Consider the following 15922-nt stretch of genomic DNA (forward strand, 5'->3'; position numbering starts at 1 on the left):
GTCGTGGCGTTTGTCCTCACGCTGAGAAGTTCGTAGTAGTCCACTGACGATACTGTCGTGTCGTCAGGTTTAAGCAGCGTAGATTGGTTCTTTCTGGCTGTCTGGCTGGGAAGCTGACATGACGGGTGCTAGCTGCAGCAGAACCACTTGCATGCGGTTTAGTGCAGGTGCAGCGCCGCAACGCTAAATGCATCGACCGTATACTCAACCATGTGTCAGAATGCTGACCCTTACCTCGATCAACACGTTGCAGCGAGGAGAGCTTCCCTTCGCTAGGGTGGCCCTTTGTCACACTTTGCCTACTAAGCCTCATCACGGCATAGGTATGTGAAGCAAAGACTCTGAATGAGCTGATTCGTGGTGCATGTTTTGTGATTCATCTCTCTCTACTCGTACATATCAGTAGACGTACAGTACATGGTAACCTCAACGAAACAGCCGCCCTTTCCAAAACATTAGCACGATACTAATACATTCCATGCGTATGCAGGTGCAGGATGTGTTGTGGCAAATCATTATCCCAATCCAATGTGATGTCGTAAATTCGTGCAGTAATGTAGTGCTCCCTCCCGAATAAGTCTCGAAATGCGCTCGTGTGATATTAAGTGACGTGCGTCTTAGCCGTGCTGTGTCCGTGACTACTGATCGTCCGAGGGACGGCGTTGTTGAGTTGCCGGTGATTCCTCCTCTCGATGGCGCATCGCGGTTGTTGTTGCAGGTGTGCCCTCAGGAATTACTGAAACTCTACCCCACGATGACTCGTACTGTTGCGCATATCCGGACGCTTCGCCCAATTCGGACCTCATTGACCTGCCTCGCCTTCGCGTCCCAGATGACGAGCTTGAGCTACTTCCAGTCTTCCGGGCTGTAGGTGTTAAGACTGCCGAGATTGGTATGCGCGTCGCTGGAGGCAATGCAGGTCCAGCAGCATCCGCTTGCGACGCGAGATCGGTGGATGATTCTGCGTGCGACACGCTTTGAGACGGTGCGGTGGGGCCCGAAGGAGCAGACACTGACACACTCGGACCTTCGCCTCGCTCCGCTCTGGCCGCTGCCTTTGCCTGTGACTCTTCTTTCGTAGGCCGTCCTCGCTTTCGCTTTGGAGGTGGCTCGCTCGTTGTTGAGGGGGCCGCAGTGCTTGCTGCTGGAATTGGCTTTGGTCGTATCTCTCGGCCTGGTATGAAAGCTTGTTCAGGCTGATAGGTACGTTTGAAACCAAGTGGTGGCGCAGAGAGGGGCGCAGACACTGGAGTCTGAGGGCCGTAGACAGTACTCGGCACAGACATGACCGGTGCATTGCGTCTCATCTCGTCGAAGACTGCGCGACATGAGTTGACGGACCGTCCTATGGATAGTCAGTTCGTGATGCTCCGTAGTCATGCTCACTACGTACCATATGGAAGTGGTAGATTGTCCCAGGTCGGCTGTGGATTGACGTTCAGGGCGACATTAAGTAGCACCGCAGGATACGGAGATCTTTGCTTGATAATCTCAGCGAGCAATTCATTCTACACGTTAGGGCATTAGCGATATTCGGAATGTTCGCGCAGTGCTGTCCTCCCACCTTCTCATAGTCATTCCACGAGCGTGGGGTTGCCATAGCGAGCGTAAAAGCAAGATAGAGGAAACCAGCATTAAAGTCATAGGACAATATCTGCGTTCTGGTGGGACAACGTCAAAACTCAATGCAGTATCATCGGTCAGGCGGGCGCGTAATAGGCTCGTGATGGTCGTAACGCTTCTGCTGTCGAAACAAAGGAAATCTCCAAGGTACAAAAATTCGTTGCAAACGTGTCGCCGTGAGCCAAACGATGGTGTTGAGATCTTTCGGAAAACGAGAGGGACTTCAACAATAATAGGAAAGACACATGACGCCGGCTTGCGCTCGTGAGGAGGCAAGGCTGTTTAATGAAGTAGGAAAGCAAGTGTTCGGCGTCAATGCGAAAAGGGTGAGGTGCAGTACGTCTATGCAATTCTGCATGCAGGGAGTGCATTGGACTGCATTAGCTTGTAAGTACGGAGGTATAGGTGGCTCGTGAAGTCTTGCCGTTGCGTAGGAAGATTAGAAGGGTCAGAACCATAGTCGCATCCTTTAATGCATTGCGTCCTGGCGATTGCGCGATTCTGGTTGATCGGTATGCGTCTCGTATCGCGCGGCAGTCAAGAATCGTGTCCTCCACAAAGCCTTGACCGGCCAGATGTCGTGGACAAAACATATAACAAAGCAACGGTCCCGTTTAAATTGCGCTTAACGGTAACGGTCCGCTCCTTCCCGTTTCTCCAGCCCTTTCTCACGTTCTTCGAAGCGCCCACTGCCGAGACATCTCGCCTCCGTATATCGGTGGAAATAGACGCTATCACGGCTTGCATGATAAGCGCAAGCAGCCGTTGGCGTCAGTCCCGAGGGTGGAAGACAAATCTTGGCGCGATGCGAATGGGTCGCTAGCTATCTCGCTCTTACCGCCCGGGCTGGCTCAGCGCATGGACGTAGCGCCTACATACATCTCGTCACCCACGCAGCTGCCAGAGCGATGCCGCTAAAGAATGGTAGGGCCCGGAGCCGTCTCTCAAGCATATTACTCACGCGATATGCTCGGAACTAGCGTCAACTTTTGTTCGGATGCCGTACCATGTCCGACGTGATATATCGTCAAGCTTACAGCATGTCTTACAGCCGCTAGAAGCTCGCGCATACCCAATGCCATATGAACCCGAGGGCATGTGACAAAACACCGAAAAGTATCATACTGTTACAGAGCACCTGTTTCTGAGTTTGCGCTTACTCTTCAAAATTTGGCCAACTCGCCCTCCTCTTGCGACTTCGCAAATACGTTCGGTATGCGCGAAGCAACGGCAAGACCCTCCTGGGAGATCCTACTGTTGCCAGACCGCAGTCGTCAAAACAGCAGGACCCGGTAGAGCGATTACCTTAATGAATAGTCGCCGTTTAAACAGCCTATCGGCGGCACTTCTTACCCGGAACGCATGAGAAATGCCGGGCAGACCCGAGACGCCTGCGTGATTGCATTGCAGCTATCAAGCATTCACACAAAACCTGTCAAAGCTGGGAGGCGCAAGCCCGGAAGCCTACGATGTATTGAGGATGTGGCTTTGGGAATCTTGGTGCAACTCCGACGCTGGATCGGCGAAAGTTCGGTGGTACGGTAAGGTAGCGTTCAGTCGAACGAGCGAGTAAGATGCAGGTTCGCTTTCTTCAATAACCATCACACTCTTTCGGAACGTCCACACAACCTCCCAAATATTCAAGAACAGGCCTCACGAGCCAGTACCTGACCTAATGCTGCAAGGGCGCAAATTGCGATAAGTGGGTCATCTGAAGCCAAGTGTGTAGCCAATACTTATTATAGTGAAGTCGGTAGAAGCCTTCCACTCGAGCTCGCCCCAGTCCTGCCACTTTGCACAATTCCCTACGTCTGTGAGGATCGCTGTCCGCGCAAGCTGCGCAGCAACTCACCTTGTGGCCCAAGGCAGTCTCCACCGGTAGCCACACGAGACTTGCTGTACTGTAGGCACAGTCACACGCTGGAGCCAGGGTATCACTCACTATTGGAGTGGACGCTGCTTCTTAACCGCAGATGCGCTCTCCAAGCGTAGCGGTCGGCCAACATCTGCTTCGTTAGTCGAGTCTTGCACCTCCGCTTTCCGACTTCAGATTCTGCAACCAACATTCACCTGGGATATGGCGGAAGATGAGGCGGACAGCAAGTCAAGTGCTGTTCAGTCCCTACAAGACATGCACTTGAAAGAGGAGGTCGGTGACGGCGACGTGGATGTGGATATGAATACCATATCGGTTGCACATGCAGTCAAGAAGGAGCCCTCTCCTCCCATAAGCGGCGCAGACACGGCATCCGGGACACCGCGCAGCACCAAGAAACAATCGCGGTCATCCGTGAAGGTTGATATAATGGCTCAATCACCGATCAAGGCTGAGCATCAGGAGGTACTGGGCGGCGATGTGACGCTGAAACTAGAGCCGGGCAAACCCCCGAAGCTGGCGCGGACGACGTCGCAAAAGGTTGAGAAGCGGCCACCCCAGCTGTTCCTAGACTACGAGGACAAAACGAGCGAAGCTACGTCGACCTTCGGCGTCCTGCCGGAGTGCACATATGCCAACAAATACCTGGGCACGACTGAGCCTGCGCTCGAGTGCGACTGCGCTGAGGAGTGGGGTAAGTCGCGACCAACTGAACATCTACCATAGAATCACAACTTTGGGAGCACTATCTAACATATTCTATAGACTCCATTTCACGTAGCAATCATGCCTGTGGCGACGACTCCGACTGCATCAACCGTGCTACAAAAATGGAGTGCGCGGCGGATTGCGGGTGTGGAGCAGCTTGTCAGAATCAGCGCTTTCTCCGCAAACAGTTCGCCGATGTCACGGTCATCAAGACAGAAAAGAAAGGCTATGGCTTGCGAACTAACACTAACCTCAAAGCAAACGACTTCATCTTCGAGTACATTGGCGAGGTTATTGGCGAAAATGTCTTTCGCCGGCGAATGCAGCAATACGACGAAGAGGGCATCAAGCATTTCTACTTCATGTCGCTTACAAAAGGGGAGTTTGTTGATGCAACCAAGAAGGGCAACCTCGGACGTTTCTGTAATCACTCTTGTAATCCTAATTGCTATGTCGATAAATGGGTGGTTGGGGACAAGCTGCGCATGGGAATCTTTGCCGAGCGCAAAATCCAGGCTGGAGAGGAGCTTGTTTTCAACTATAATGTCGACCGCTATGGCGCCGAACCTCAACCCTGCTACTGCGGCGAGCCCAATTGTACGGGCTACATCGGCGGCAAAACACAAACTGAGCGCGCCACCAAGCTGTCCAACGCCGTCATTGAGGCTTTGGGCATTGATGATGCTGACGCCTGGGACACAGCGGTGGCAAAGAAGCCGCGCAAGAAGAAGGCCGGTGAGGATGACGAGGAGTACGTCAACAACGTTGAGCCTAGGGGCCTTGACGAAGAAGGCGTCAACAAGGTCATGTCCACACTCATGCAGTGCAAAGAGAAGTGGATTGCAGTTAAGCTGCTCACCCGCATACAGCGCGCCGATGATGAGAAGGTTCGGAATCGTGTCGTGCGCTTTCACGGCTACCGCGTGCTCAAGACGGCGCTCTCTAACTTCATCGACGATGTCAATGTGTGCCTTCAGGTCCTCGATGTTCTCGACAAGATGCCACGCCTAACCCGCAACAAGATTCAGGACTCGAAGATTGAAGAGACAGTCGAAAAGCTCAAAGACAACAATGATGAGAGAGTATCAGCACTTGCAAACACCCTACTTGAGGCATGGAGCAGACTAGAGGTCGCTTACCGAATACCAAGGATGAAGCGGGACCCTAACGCCACCGCGCCTGATCGTAAGGCTGAGCGACCAGACAGGCGCGAAAACGAACGGCGCAGGTCAAAGTCGCGATCCCGAACAAAATCACCAGATCGTATTCAAGCGCCCACCGGGCCTCGCGGGAATGCATCAGCCCGTGGTTCTTCCTTCTTCGGCGGGACCCGACCACCACCACGTTTCCGGCCTCCACCACCGCCTAGTGCCCTTCCACCCGGCTGGTTCGAAGCTACAGCAGCGAATGGTACCATCTACTACTACAATGCAGCAGGTACAACGACGTGGCAACGACCGATCATGCCGGCAACTGGTGCACCTCCGCCCCCGCCACCCAAGGCTGTGTCTGATCAACAGATGCTACAGGACCTCATTAAGAACATCGTATCGAGCAAGAAGGAGCCAGTCAAGCCCACGTCAGAGACCGTCACGCCAGTAGAAACGCCGAAGAAGGTGCGCAAGGAAGATAAGTGGCGATCTCTGCCGGAAGAGAAGCAAAAGAAGATGTACGAAGGTGCGCTCCAACCGCACATCATGCATGTCGTTGGCAAGTACAAGCACAAGCTGGAGAAGGATGATCTCAAGCGCTGGGCGAAGGAGTTCGCCAAGAAGATGGTAGACTCCGACTTCAGGAAGGGCCGCGTAGACGATCCATCTAAAATCAGCGACAAGCAAGCCAAGAGTGTGAAGAAGCATGCACAGGAGTTCTTCGAGAAGGCAGTGAAGAAGAAGACGGAGGCGGATAGACGGAAGGCGGAGAAGCATGCCGCGAAGAAGGGTAATGGTGGTAATACACCCATGGGTACACCTCCCGCTACCGCTGGAAGTCCTATGGACAAGGAGATGGATGACGCTGTGCTGTCTGACGATGAAGCCGACGAGCCCGAAGCCACGCCCGTAGACTACAGTGACAGTCCGACGGTGGCGAAGCGGAGAATCAGTAGCACCGAAAATGGTACTGCAGATGATGAGGATACAACTCTGAAGAGGCAGCGCACAGAGTCCGAGCAACCGCCGGCTCCTCCACCTCCGCCTCCGCCACCCGCCGAATCTGCTATGGAGATGGATGACCCAGTCCTCACGCCAAGCGAGGACGTTTCTGGCTCCTTCACCCACGAAGCGATCGCCGCAGTCCACGATGCAGCGGTTGCTGTGGCGCAAGCGAACGGCGATGACCGGTTTTCCTTCAAGGGCGCAGCATCTCGACCGAGCTCAGCTCAGCAGCATCGCGACTTTGACAACACCATGCAGACTGCGACACCTCCCACGACAGGCTCCCCGGATGACGACACCGACATGGATCGTCAGCGCGATGATTTCGCTGGTATCAATCCTGAACGCTTGCGACAGCTGGGGCTTGTCAATGGGAGTGGTGCATAGTCGGTCACATTATCGAGGTCGGCAGGCATGCATTTTGGCTTGCGTCCAAGGTCCACGAGGAGCGACGTATGCAATTCAACAGTGTGCGCTGGCCGGGCTCTCGCGGAGGCGCCTGCAGCAGGCTCTTGAGAATGCTGTATTGAGTTGACCTTCGAGAGTCATTACTAAATACTCACTTCTTGGACACTTCCGGTCGGTGAAGGCCATCAGTATTAATCATTGAAGAGGTCTTGCCCGCTGTTCCTTCCAGGCGCTGCTGCATCCCATGAGCTGGTACCTATAATTCTCCAACCTGCGCCTTTGCTACTGACCCACCCACCGACAGCGGCGAGTAGAGAGCTGCAGTCCTCGGCAGGTAAGCGAACCCAAACGTCAGCCTTTTCGATCTTCGTGATGTCAATCGGTATTGCGGCTCCGTGTAAGCCCAGAAACTGCGACAGTGCTGCTGTAATGTGCATGTGCGCAGTGACTGAGTCTAGCTCTGTCGTAGCTGCTCCCGTGGTCGTAATATGCCGGAGATGGATATACGCCCATGGTGGGTTCCGGATGGTAAGTTGGCTTAGCACGTTGGGCTTCGGTGTCCGCTTACGCTTTCTCTTTGATGACTTTGGCGAAGCTTGCGTTGGGTTCACAATCGCTTCGGTAGACTCTGTCGCCTTCGGAATCTCTCCATCATTCGCCATATTGACCGTTCTTCAAACGGAAGTAGTTCGGCAAAGTGTGATTGGCTCGCGGGGAAAGAAACTAATGCCTGAGGCCGAAAACATCTCACGTCGCCTTACCCTCACTTCACGCTTGATATCGCGATGCTCGTTACCCATCACGGCCGAGACCCCGGGGATATTTGCACAACGAAGCCCACAGCAGCCCGATGTTCGGAAGGCTCTGCATGTAGCTGCGTCCCCGATGTACTGGTTACAGCCAGCCCACTAGCGAGGCTCATTTGCGAAGCCTGCACCAGCTTGAGACGGATTCTAACACCATAGATGCGGACCACTACTCGTTCGTGGTGAGCGGCAGAACCATAACGGCCCTGACGCTTGTACTCAGGCTGAGCTCACCTTACTGGCGATCAGTCGCCGTTGTACGTTACGCTGGACAGTTCCTTTGCCGGTCACCGCGGGCTCTCCTTTGGCGGGATCATTTGTGTCACAGTACTCAGTGCTCTATCGTTGTACGCTGCTTGATCTTGACGTCAAGTGGTTGTGAGTTTCTATTCTGGGCGCAACTGGGTTGACTTGTGACCTTACGCCCCACACACTGGGGCGATTATATCGTAGGATATTGTTCTTGTTACCTTCTTTCACTCATCTCTATACTTCTCACACAACCCACGCTTACCTTCGGCCCTCGTCCAATCTTTCACACGCCTGCCAAGCTCAAGCGCACCGCCCGCAGACGCAACAATTAATTCCGCAAATCTCTCGCTCGCTATCGCAGAAGCACCGCAGTAAAACAGCGCCGGCGTTTGCGATGGATATCGCCACGATCAAAGACTTCGTCTCGGACATGGTCAAGTGCAGCGTCAGCAACATTCGCGCTGAAATCAAGTCGGTAGTCGACGCCTTCATCAATGCCATCAACAAGCGTGACGACATCGCTGGCATGAAGGAGCTCATTCTTGGTAAGCTGCATGAAACATATCCCGAACGTCACTCACGCAATCCTAACATTACAACTAGCCAACGCCAGTGTCGTTATGCCTATCATACGCCCCGAAGAAGTCTTCCACGTTATCTCCCCGTCCACTGGACGTCGAGTCACCAGCCTGCCCGAGCTGTTCATCATCATACGCGGTACATCGCCGAACCTCAAATGCCACGTCGTCTTCGCCGACGTTAATGGCGCGACGCAGAAGAAGGCGGGCCTTCTGAGTGGAAACGTGGGCGCGACTGTTCACGAGGCCATGGCTAATCTCCTCAAAGCAAGCTCTCAGTTGGTCGAGGAGAAGCTTTACGGAGAAGGCAACATCATCGGTCAGAATATCCGTCAGCTTGACCACGGGTCCTACAACTCGGATGGGTTGGAAGACAGTCCGGTAAGAGCAGACCGATCAGTGTCTTTATGATATTCGCTCACTCTTTACTACAGTGCAAGCCAGAGGACTACTTGTGGTGGGGCAAAGCCGCCCCGGCGCCGGAGCCCGCGCTCGGTAAGAAGGACTGCCACGATAACCTCAAGGTTTCCAGGACCAGCTCGAGGAGCGGCGCTAGCGAATACAAGGACGCTTCGAGCTCGTTCAAGACAACCCCTAGGCTCGACGACAGCTTTGGTCTGAAGGGTCTCTTCTCCAACATGACCCCGAACGGCAGCTTCTACGGCAACGGTGAGCTTGCGAACGCTGCTGGGAGCTTCTGTGGTAGCACTGTGGCGACTGTTCATAACAGCTTCTCAACCAACGCCGATCAAGGTCATGACGCCACAAACCACAACAAGCATGACGCAAGCATGGCCGGCAGGGTCTGCGAGGCCGTCCACTGAGCGAGAAGCAACCACTACTGACAGCGACTGAGGCGATTGGCGAATGACTGGCGAGATTTGCAGCTTTAGCGCGAAATACACTGCAACGCAACGAACATAACGGCATGATGATTGAGAGTGTCTTGGATGAGTGTGGAGCGATCATATTCGCCTGGATCAGGGTAAAGTGCGAGTCAGCGAGCTGAGACTTGAGCGCACCGCAACGAACGCGCTAGCGAGATGGCATCGCAGAGTATTGAAAACACCGCTGCTTAGGGTAGCCCGCATTGAGTTGACATAGCGTTCATGGGCAGCTTTCAGACTTTATGACATCCACACTGAGGTCAATGTTGCATTAACATTGACCAGTGCCACATGCGCTGACTTATTGGAGTCTTTCGCGATCGCAGGTCCGCAAGCCGCTTGTCGCGAGGCAGTGCTTGCAAGGGTGGGGACTGATTCTATACAACGTGCAGATTCGTTATGACTCGTGAGCAAAGAGCTCGTTCACCTCCTTTGCGTCCAACAACCTGCAAGCTCCGTCCTCGCATACCTGTACCATCACTCTGCTGCCGTCAAGATCCTGCAGAAGCTCGTTGCGTTGCCTCAACCACTTCGCCTCCGCCTTGCCGCCGACTCTGAGCACCGTCCAGTTCGGCCTGACGCTTTCTCTAGCTTTCTTAAGAGCGGCTTCGGCAACCTCGCCCTCACCGACGACCATCAAACCCTTCATGCCAAGCTTCGAAGCGATGATACTGCTCATCATGCCGCTGAACAGGCCCGGGTGCTGGCCGATCTCCACTTCGAACGCAGCGACAGTTCGCTTAGCCATCTTCTCGTACTTCTCATCATTGAGCAAACTGCTCAGTCGAAACAGATTCTGCGCGCTCACGCCGTTCGTAGACGGTTCAGCATTATCCATAGCGTCCTTTGTGCGGACCAGGATATCGGGCTGATTGGCTGGTGTTGAGAAAAAGGCGTACTTGTTGTCATCCCAGAAGAGCTTGACCTGCGTTTGTTGCAGAGTGTCGGCAAAGGAGAGGTAGCTATCGTCGAACGTGGCTTCGTAGAGGTCCAGTAGGCCCGAGATGAGGAAGGCGTAGTCGTCTGCGAAGCCTTGTGTCTCTCCTGGTCCTTCTCTGTAGACACGCCGTAGCGTACCGGTCTTGGCGTCGAACAGATGTTGCTTAATACACGCGGCTGCTCTTTCCGCCCCGGCTAGGTAGGCCTGAGCGGAGTCTGGTGCCATTGAAGAGAGGGCTGCGCTAGCACGCGCAAGTCCGCCGATTGCGAGACCGTTCCAAGCCGTGACGATCTTGTCATCAAGAGAAGGTAGAGGTCTGTTCTTGTCGCGATACTCAAGAAGTTTCTTCCTACCGCTGCCGATCAAGCGCTTGACTTCACTATCGCTCATGCCGAGCTCGCTCGCCAAGTCGGGAGTGTCGTACTGGACGCACAAGGTATTCCTACCGACGAGCTCGCCTTGATGGTCGTAGCGTCGGTCGACGTTACCATTAGGTTGCACATTCCAGTACCTAGCGCAGACAGTTGCTTCTTCGTCGGTTAGAAGCTCCTTAAACTCGTCGAGCGTCCAGACATAAAAGGCGCCCTCGCGCTTGTGATGATCAATAGCTGTTGGGAGGGAGTCTGCGTCCTCCGAGGCATTGATGCCACCAAGCGAAGACTGCATAGGCTCGGTCGTGAGGTACGTCGCTACGTCATGTACCGTTTCAAGAAATAAATCAGTCTTGGTGAGTAAGTATGCATCTAGATATAGCGGCAGTAGTTGCGCGTTGTCGTACAGCATCTTCTCAAAATGCGGCAAGCTCCAGTCGCGCGTTACGGAGTACCTTGCGAAGCCATGACCAACCTGATCTTTAATCCCACCTTTTGCCATGCATTCTAGTGTCTTCACTGCCATATACCGGGCGTGCTTGACTTCCTTGTCGCCCACTATTTCTTTCACCGTGTGTGGGTGACAGCCAAACCGTACCAACGCCTTGAGATGGACCGGTGTCGGAAACTTCGGGGCCGAGCCAAATCCACCATATTTGCTGTCGAAGCGGCCCTTGTAGTGGTTGTATGCTTCTTCGATCAAGTCCAACTCCAGACCATCATCTCCGTCACTAGTCTTCCCATCTGTCCTACCGCCGAGCGTACCTTCCTGCGCAAACTCTTTGAGCTGCGCGGTGATCTGCTTGCCGTTTTCTCTCAACTTAGACTCTTGCTCCTTCCACATCTGTGCGACCTTGACTAAGATCTGCTCGAAGCCTGTGCCGCCCATCTGCGCTCTCTCGCTCTTTGGACCTGGCCAGTACGTGCCGCCGAAGATAGGCTCGAGATCGGGAGTGACGAACACATTCAGCGGCCATCCTCCTCCGCCAGATGTTGCTTGCAGGAAGTCCATATACTGGCGGTCAATGTCCGGTCGCTCTTCCCTATCAATCTTGATAGGGATGAAGTGCTCGTTGAGCAGTTGCGCAATACGAGGGTCGTCAAACGATTCGTGAGCCATCACATGGCACCAATGGCACGCAGAGTAGCCGATGCTCACGAACAACAGCCTGTTGGTCTGGCGAGCAAGCTCCAGCGTCTCTGGCGTCCAAAGCTGCCATGCTGTGGGATTGTCCATGTGCGAGCGCACATATGGGCTCTTGGACTCGCCGCAGCGGTTGGTCAGTGATACGTGGCGGGACGCCATTGCGGAGTGAAGACGGCTCCCTTGGAGTTGGGAATTTGTGCGAGAAGGATGCTGAAGATAAGATGAGGTCAACGCATAGAATGAAGCTCTGTAGGAGTGCCTGCTGTATATCGCCCGTACACTAGAGAGTCCCACCGGCGCACTTGTTGCGATTGCGCGGCGCATCAATGACTGAAGGAGGGGTAAGAGAGAATGTTGTACACTTATCCACTATATCTCATCGACGTTGAGGCCTGCGCAGGCATTGCAAGTCTCCTCATTCGCGCGCAATCGCGTCACAGCCAGGTCAGTTCTCATACTCGGAGCCGATCCCTTCCCTAGAGTAAGCGACGCTCGGGCCATTATCCGTCGAAAAGCTTTCATATCGACTACCGACCTCAAGAGATTGGACGTTGCACCATCTCATAAAGAGCAGAGTGCAAGCAGCTGCGAATGTCGGTCTCGGTCTCACTCTCAGTCTCAGTCTGGCTCAAGACAATGCCGACCTCTTCGAGCTGTTTAGGTCGGTCTCAAGTAGGCCATGTCTAGGCGCTTCCGCTCTCGTTGCGATTCGTGACATACGCGCCGACTACGCCGCTACTCAGAAGCGTACCGGCAGCTGTTCCGACCGGCATTTTTGAAGATGCTCATTCTCACCGGAAGACTGTTTCAGCAGCTCAATATCAAAGAAAGGCAAGGCGGTGAAAGGCGACGAAGGTTCTTGCCCACGTATTCTGTGCTATCACCGCCCACTTACTGCTAAATCTAGGGAAGATTCAATGACATCACGCTCATATCAAGCTCATATGCGATCGCGCAAGAGGCCGGTCGTCCCACCTCCTCCTGAAGCATGGTCGATTAGGAACAGTAGGCGCCGCTGTGCCATGAAGGCGGCTCGAAGCTATTCATGGTTTGGATCTACACCTCCTTTTGTTGTCGAACAGACACGGCTAGAAGTGCTCTAGCTCTTAATCATCAGCGTTTTCGAATGACCTACAGATAATCAATCGCGCCTCTTCCGTGCGCGCACTTTGTTGATTGCTGCATGTTCTGGGCAGGTTACTTGTCATCATGTTGTACATCTATATTCTATTTTGCCTGTTATTGTTAAGCGCTGCTACAGACGTCCCTCGTTACCTAAACGCTAGCTCATCCACGGCGTCTGTACTGTTCAACAATCTGACCATACCGATCACAGGAAGCGGGCTTTCATACGCACTAAGTTGCAACTCTCAGAGATGGAGCTGGTGGCGAAGCTTGTCCGCGACAGGAAGGTCAGCGACTGCAACGGCGACACAGACACTCACCTCGTTTGTCACAAGCGTTAGCAAATCATACGGGACGAGTTACACTACGGAGACCTTTCTTTCGAACTTCTTTACGACTTACACACTCTGCGATGGATACCCACGGGTGGACGGGTACACCACCGTGGTCACAGGTACGTCGTGGCTTGACCAGTATCACCGAGTCAAGGGACATGACTAAGTTTGACGCCCTGCGCAGCCTTTACAACCAGGAAGTTCACGTCCGTATTTCCGGTGACGGCGACGGTCACAGAGCAAGCAATGTATACACTCGTCCCACCACCCTGCGTCATAGGAAGCGGCGACTGCTCGATGCTCTCCACTCTCTACAACTCGAGCCTTTCAGCATACTCATCGCGCGGCCCATCTACCGCCCCTTATCCATTCTGGGGCCCACCTGAGTGCGGATCGCAAGACACTGCTTTGCCAAGCGTTGCTGTTGGTGAGCCTCTCTGCTTCGAACCGGCAGCAAGCGTCGGACTGTTCTACTGGCCTGTGGTCACTTTAGGCTCCGGAAGTAAGTGCAACGGAAGCGTCTCAACCGAGACCATGAGCGAAACCATACCCGGCAGGCCGAACACTTTTGTCACGTTGAATACGACGCTCACGAGTCCAACTGTATACATTAGTATCAGTGGACACTGGGGTTATACGAGCGGCACATCAACCATAGCCAACCAGACTCGCTTCATCATCCCTCAGAGCCCAGGCCAAGTGTACAGCATGTGTGCGTACCTGAACGGCAGCTTTGGAGCGCCACAAAGCCTTGATTATGCAAATTTCCAGTCTCCTGTACCCGCCGCCGCATACCGGTGCCAGCCGAAATGCATCTCTATCATATCAAGCGTTCATACTGTCTTCGCCACTAGCACCTTCTCTGGCAGCACGATCACTTACTTCGTTTCGCGGTTCGTAAGTTCGTCAGCGATCAACGTGTGCTCAACGATCTGGGATGACTATGCGCCGGCACTGTCTGTGCCCCAGGAATTCCTGTCAATGCACGCAGTGTCCTATAGAGATAACGGACTCGGTTGCGAATTTGGCATCTTCTCGGACAACGTTTTCTACGACCCGCCGACGGCGCTCGCGCAAGCCACTTCTGCGGCGCAGCCTTCGACCCCGGCCTTACGCCCTGCAACCACTACCACGCGTTCTCCATCATTGAGTGCGGCGCCTGCAGCCACCTTGAGCAGTCCTGCAGCCGCCAAGACTATCTCTGATATCGTGCCGACATCATTTGCAAGCACCAGCGACGTTGACTCTATAGTAATGGGACCATCAACAGTGCCATCAGTGTCGAGCGCGCAAGCCAGCGACGTTACTTCCGCTGCACTTGCGCAGACAGCCCAACCACATTCACTAGCGTTGACAAGCAGTTCGATATCACCTTTGGAGGTTCAAGACTCAAGTACTGATGGTCCGGATTCCTGGGCGATCGGCATCGCTCCTCAGCCACCAGCTCCAGACAATGTCCAGTTACCGGATAGAGACAACTCCACAGCGGCAGCAGAGAGCATTGTAGATGGAGTTCCAACACTTTCGGCTGACTTGATTGGAGCAATCATCGCCAGCGTACTGGAACTGACCGCGCAGATTGGACCTGCAAAAGCAAGCCCTGCCAGCGCCCATAGCAGCTCCAGCGATGCAAGCACATCACTGCTGGAAGAGTCATCACTATCAGGTGTGTCGACGAACGGAGGAGGCATTTTGCTCTCGATCCTCAATGCGGCGCTCAGCGACAAGACTGCGCCATCTCGAGCTAATACCGGTGTGTTTACGACACCAGTTGTGGGTCAAGCCAGTTACGCAGTAGCAAGCGGCACTTCGAGCGCTTTCGCAAGTATCTCACGAACCGGCGCGATGCCTATGATCTCCGTTGATGCCGCGTCTGCCTCTGCTATCACGGACCGTACATTGACCGGAACGACTCTCAACGCTGACAAGGTTACAGCTGCGGTCGTGGTCCAGTCCAGCTTGACCATGCTGCCTGGGATCTCCGCAGGCACCGTCTCGGGCTATACATCTTCGCTAGCTGCATTAGAACCATACCCGGTTGTCGACGGTGCAACTCAGGGCACTTCAACACTGGCAGAACCCACTCCGCGGGTGCTGTCGCTTGCTGGACAGGCCTTCACTGCAGACCCTTCTGGCCTTTACAGTGTGGGACCTGGCTTGACGCTCGCGCCTGGTGCGGAGCTCACAATATCCGGTGCTACAGTTTCTCTGCCATTGACAGGGTCGTTCGTCTTCATTAATGGCGCTATTAAAAGTTTATTGCCGGTCTCGGGCCACCCAAGCACCGGAGTTGACGACCTAAGCTCGCTGCCGGCGGCTACATTAGGAACTACATTGACGTTGTCTAGCTATTCAGGGAACCTCTTTGCGACACAGCAATTCGGTACCTCCCTCCAGCTTACGAGCGCCACTCTTGGCGAGGCGTTGGTCCCAGTGCTAGCACAGCCGAGTAACAGCACTAGCGTCCCCAGCTCTTACGTGGCCACGAGAACGGCGACTGCACAATGGCCATCAGGTTTTGCCAGCCGTTCAGCCACAGCACCGTTGTCCACCGTCTTTTCGGGAGCTAGGACGGCATGCCCTTTCTCGCAGTGTGTGACACTGCTGGTGCCATTGCTCACGTTGCATTGCTTGTTCTTCTTGCTGTCCTACCTGCCCAGGTCCGAAGGCAACCCTCAACAACTATAACCACAGTGGTACATCCCAGTAC

The 15922-nt window shown here is 54.2% G+C and overlaps 6 protein-coding genes across 6 annotated transcripts; 3 read left to right on the plus strand and 3 right to left on the minus strand.

The window, feature by feature from the left end:
* Window positions 1–475: 475 nt before the first annotated feature.
* On the minus strand, window positions 476–1734 carry BAUCODRAFT_481270 (uncharacterized protein). Its single transcript, XM_007678395.1, has 3 exons — window positions 1565–1734; window positions 1394–1508; window positions 476–1345 (listed from the first exon to the last, which is right to left on the minus strand). The coding sequence occupies exons 1-3, from the start codon at window positions 1598–1600 to the stop codon at window positions 639–641; spliced, it is 858 nt and encodes a 285-aa protein (XP_007676585.1). The 5' UTR covers window positions 1601–1734; the 3' UTR covers window positions 476–638.
* Window positions 1735–3434: 1700 nt separating this feature from the next.
* Window positions 3435–6947, plus strand: BAUCODRAFT_481348 (uncharacterized protein). The gene is made up of 2 exons (XM_007678396.1): window positions 3435–4193; window positions 4265–6947. Exons 1-2 carry the CDS (start codon window positions 3701–3703, stop codon window positions 6748–6750), a joined length of 2979 nt encoding a protein of 992 aa, XP_007676586.1. The 5' UTR covers window positions 3435–3700; the 3' UTR covers window positions 6751–6947.
* On the minus strand, window positions 6948–7433 carry BAUCODRAFT_576256 (uncharacterized protein; the record flags this gene model as incomplete). Its single annotated transcript, XM_007678397.1, has 1 exon — window positions 6948–7433. One exon carries the CDS (start codon window positions 7431–7433, stop codon window positions 6963–6965), a length of 471 nt encoding a protein of 156 aa, XP_007676587.1. The 3' UTR covers window positions 6948–6962.
* A 508-nt stretch (window positions 7434–7941) lies between these two features.
* BAUCODRAFT_482112 (uncharacterized protein) lies at window positions 7942–8825 on the plus strand. Its single transcript, XM_007678398.1, has 2 exons — window positions 7942–8374; window positions 8433–8825. The coding sequence occupies exons 1-2, from the start codon at window positions 8224–8226 to the stop codon at window positions 8816–8818; spliced, it is 537 nt and encodes a 178-aa protein (XP_007676588.1). The 5' UTR covers window positions 7942–8223; the 3' UTR covers window positions 8819–8825.
* Window positions 8826–9261: 436 nt separating this feature from the next.
* On the minus strand, window positions 9262–12187 carry BAUCODRAFT_33944 (uncharacterized protein). The gene has a single exon (XM_007677924.1). The coding sequence runs from the start codon at window positions 11909–11911 to the stop codon at window positions 9692–9694; it is 2220 nt and encodes a 739-aa protein (XP_007676114.1). The 5' UTR covers window positions 11912–12187; the 3' UTR covers window positions 9262–9691.
* A 355-nt stretch (window positions 12188–12542) lies between these two features.
* On the plus strand, window positions 12543–13083 carry BAUCODRAFT_33946 (uncharacterized protein). Its single transcript, XM_007677925.1, has 2 exons — window positions 12543–12607; window positions 12660–13083. Exon 2 carries the CDS (start codon window positions 12670–12672, stop codon window positions 12853–12855), a length of 186 nt encoding a protein of 61 aa, XP_007676115.1. The 5' UTR covers window positions 12543–12607; window positions 12660–12669; the 3' UTR covers window positions 12856–13083.
* The last annotated feature ends 2839 nt before the right edge of the window (window positions 13084–15922 follow it).

Source organism: Baudoinia panamericana (assembly GCF_000338955.1).
Source record: "Baudoinia panamericana UAMH 10762 unplaced genomic scaffold BAUCOscaffold_6, whole genome shotgun sequence".
Taxonomy (NCBI): domain Eukaryota; kingdom Fungi; phylum Ascomycota; class Dothideomycetes; order Mycosphaerellales; family Teratosphaeriaceae; genus Baudoinia; species Baudoinia panamericana.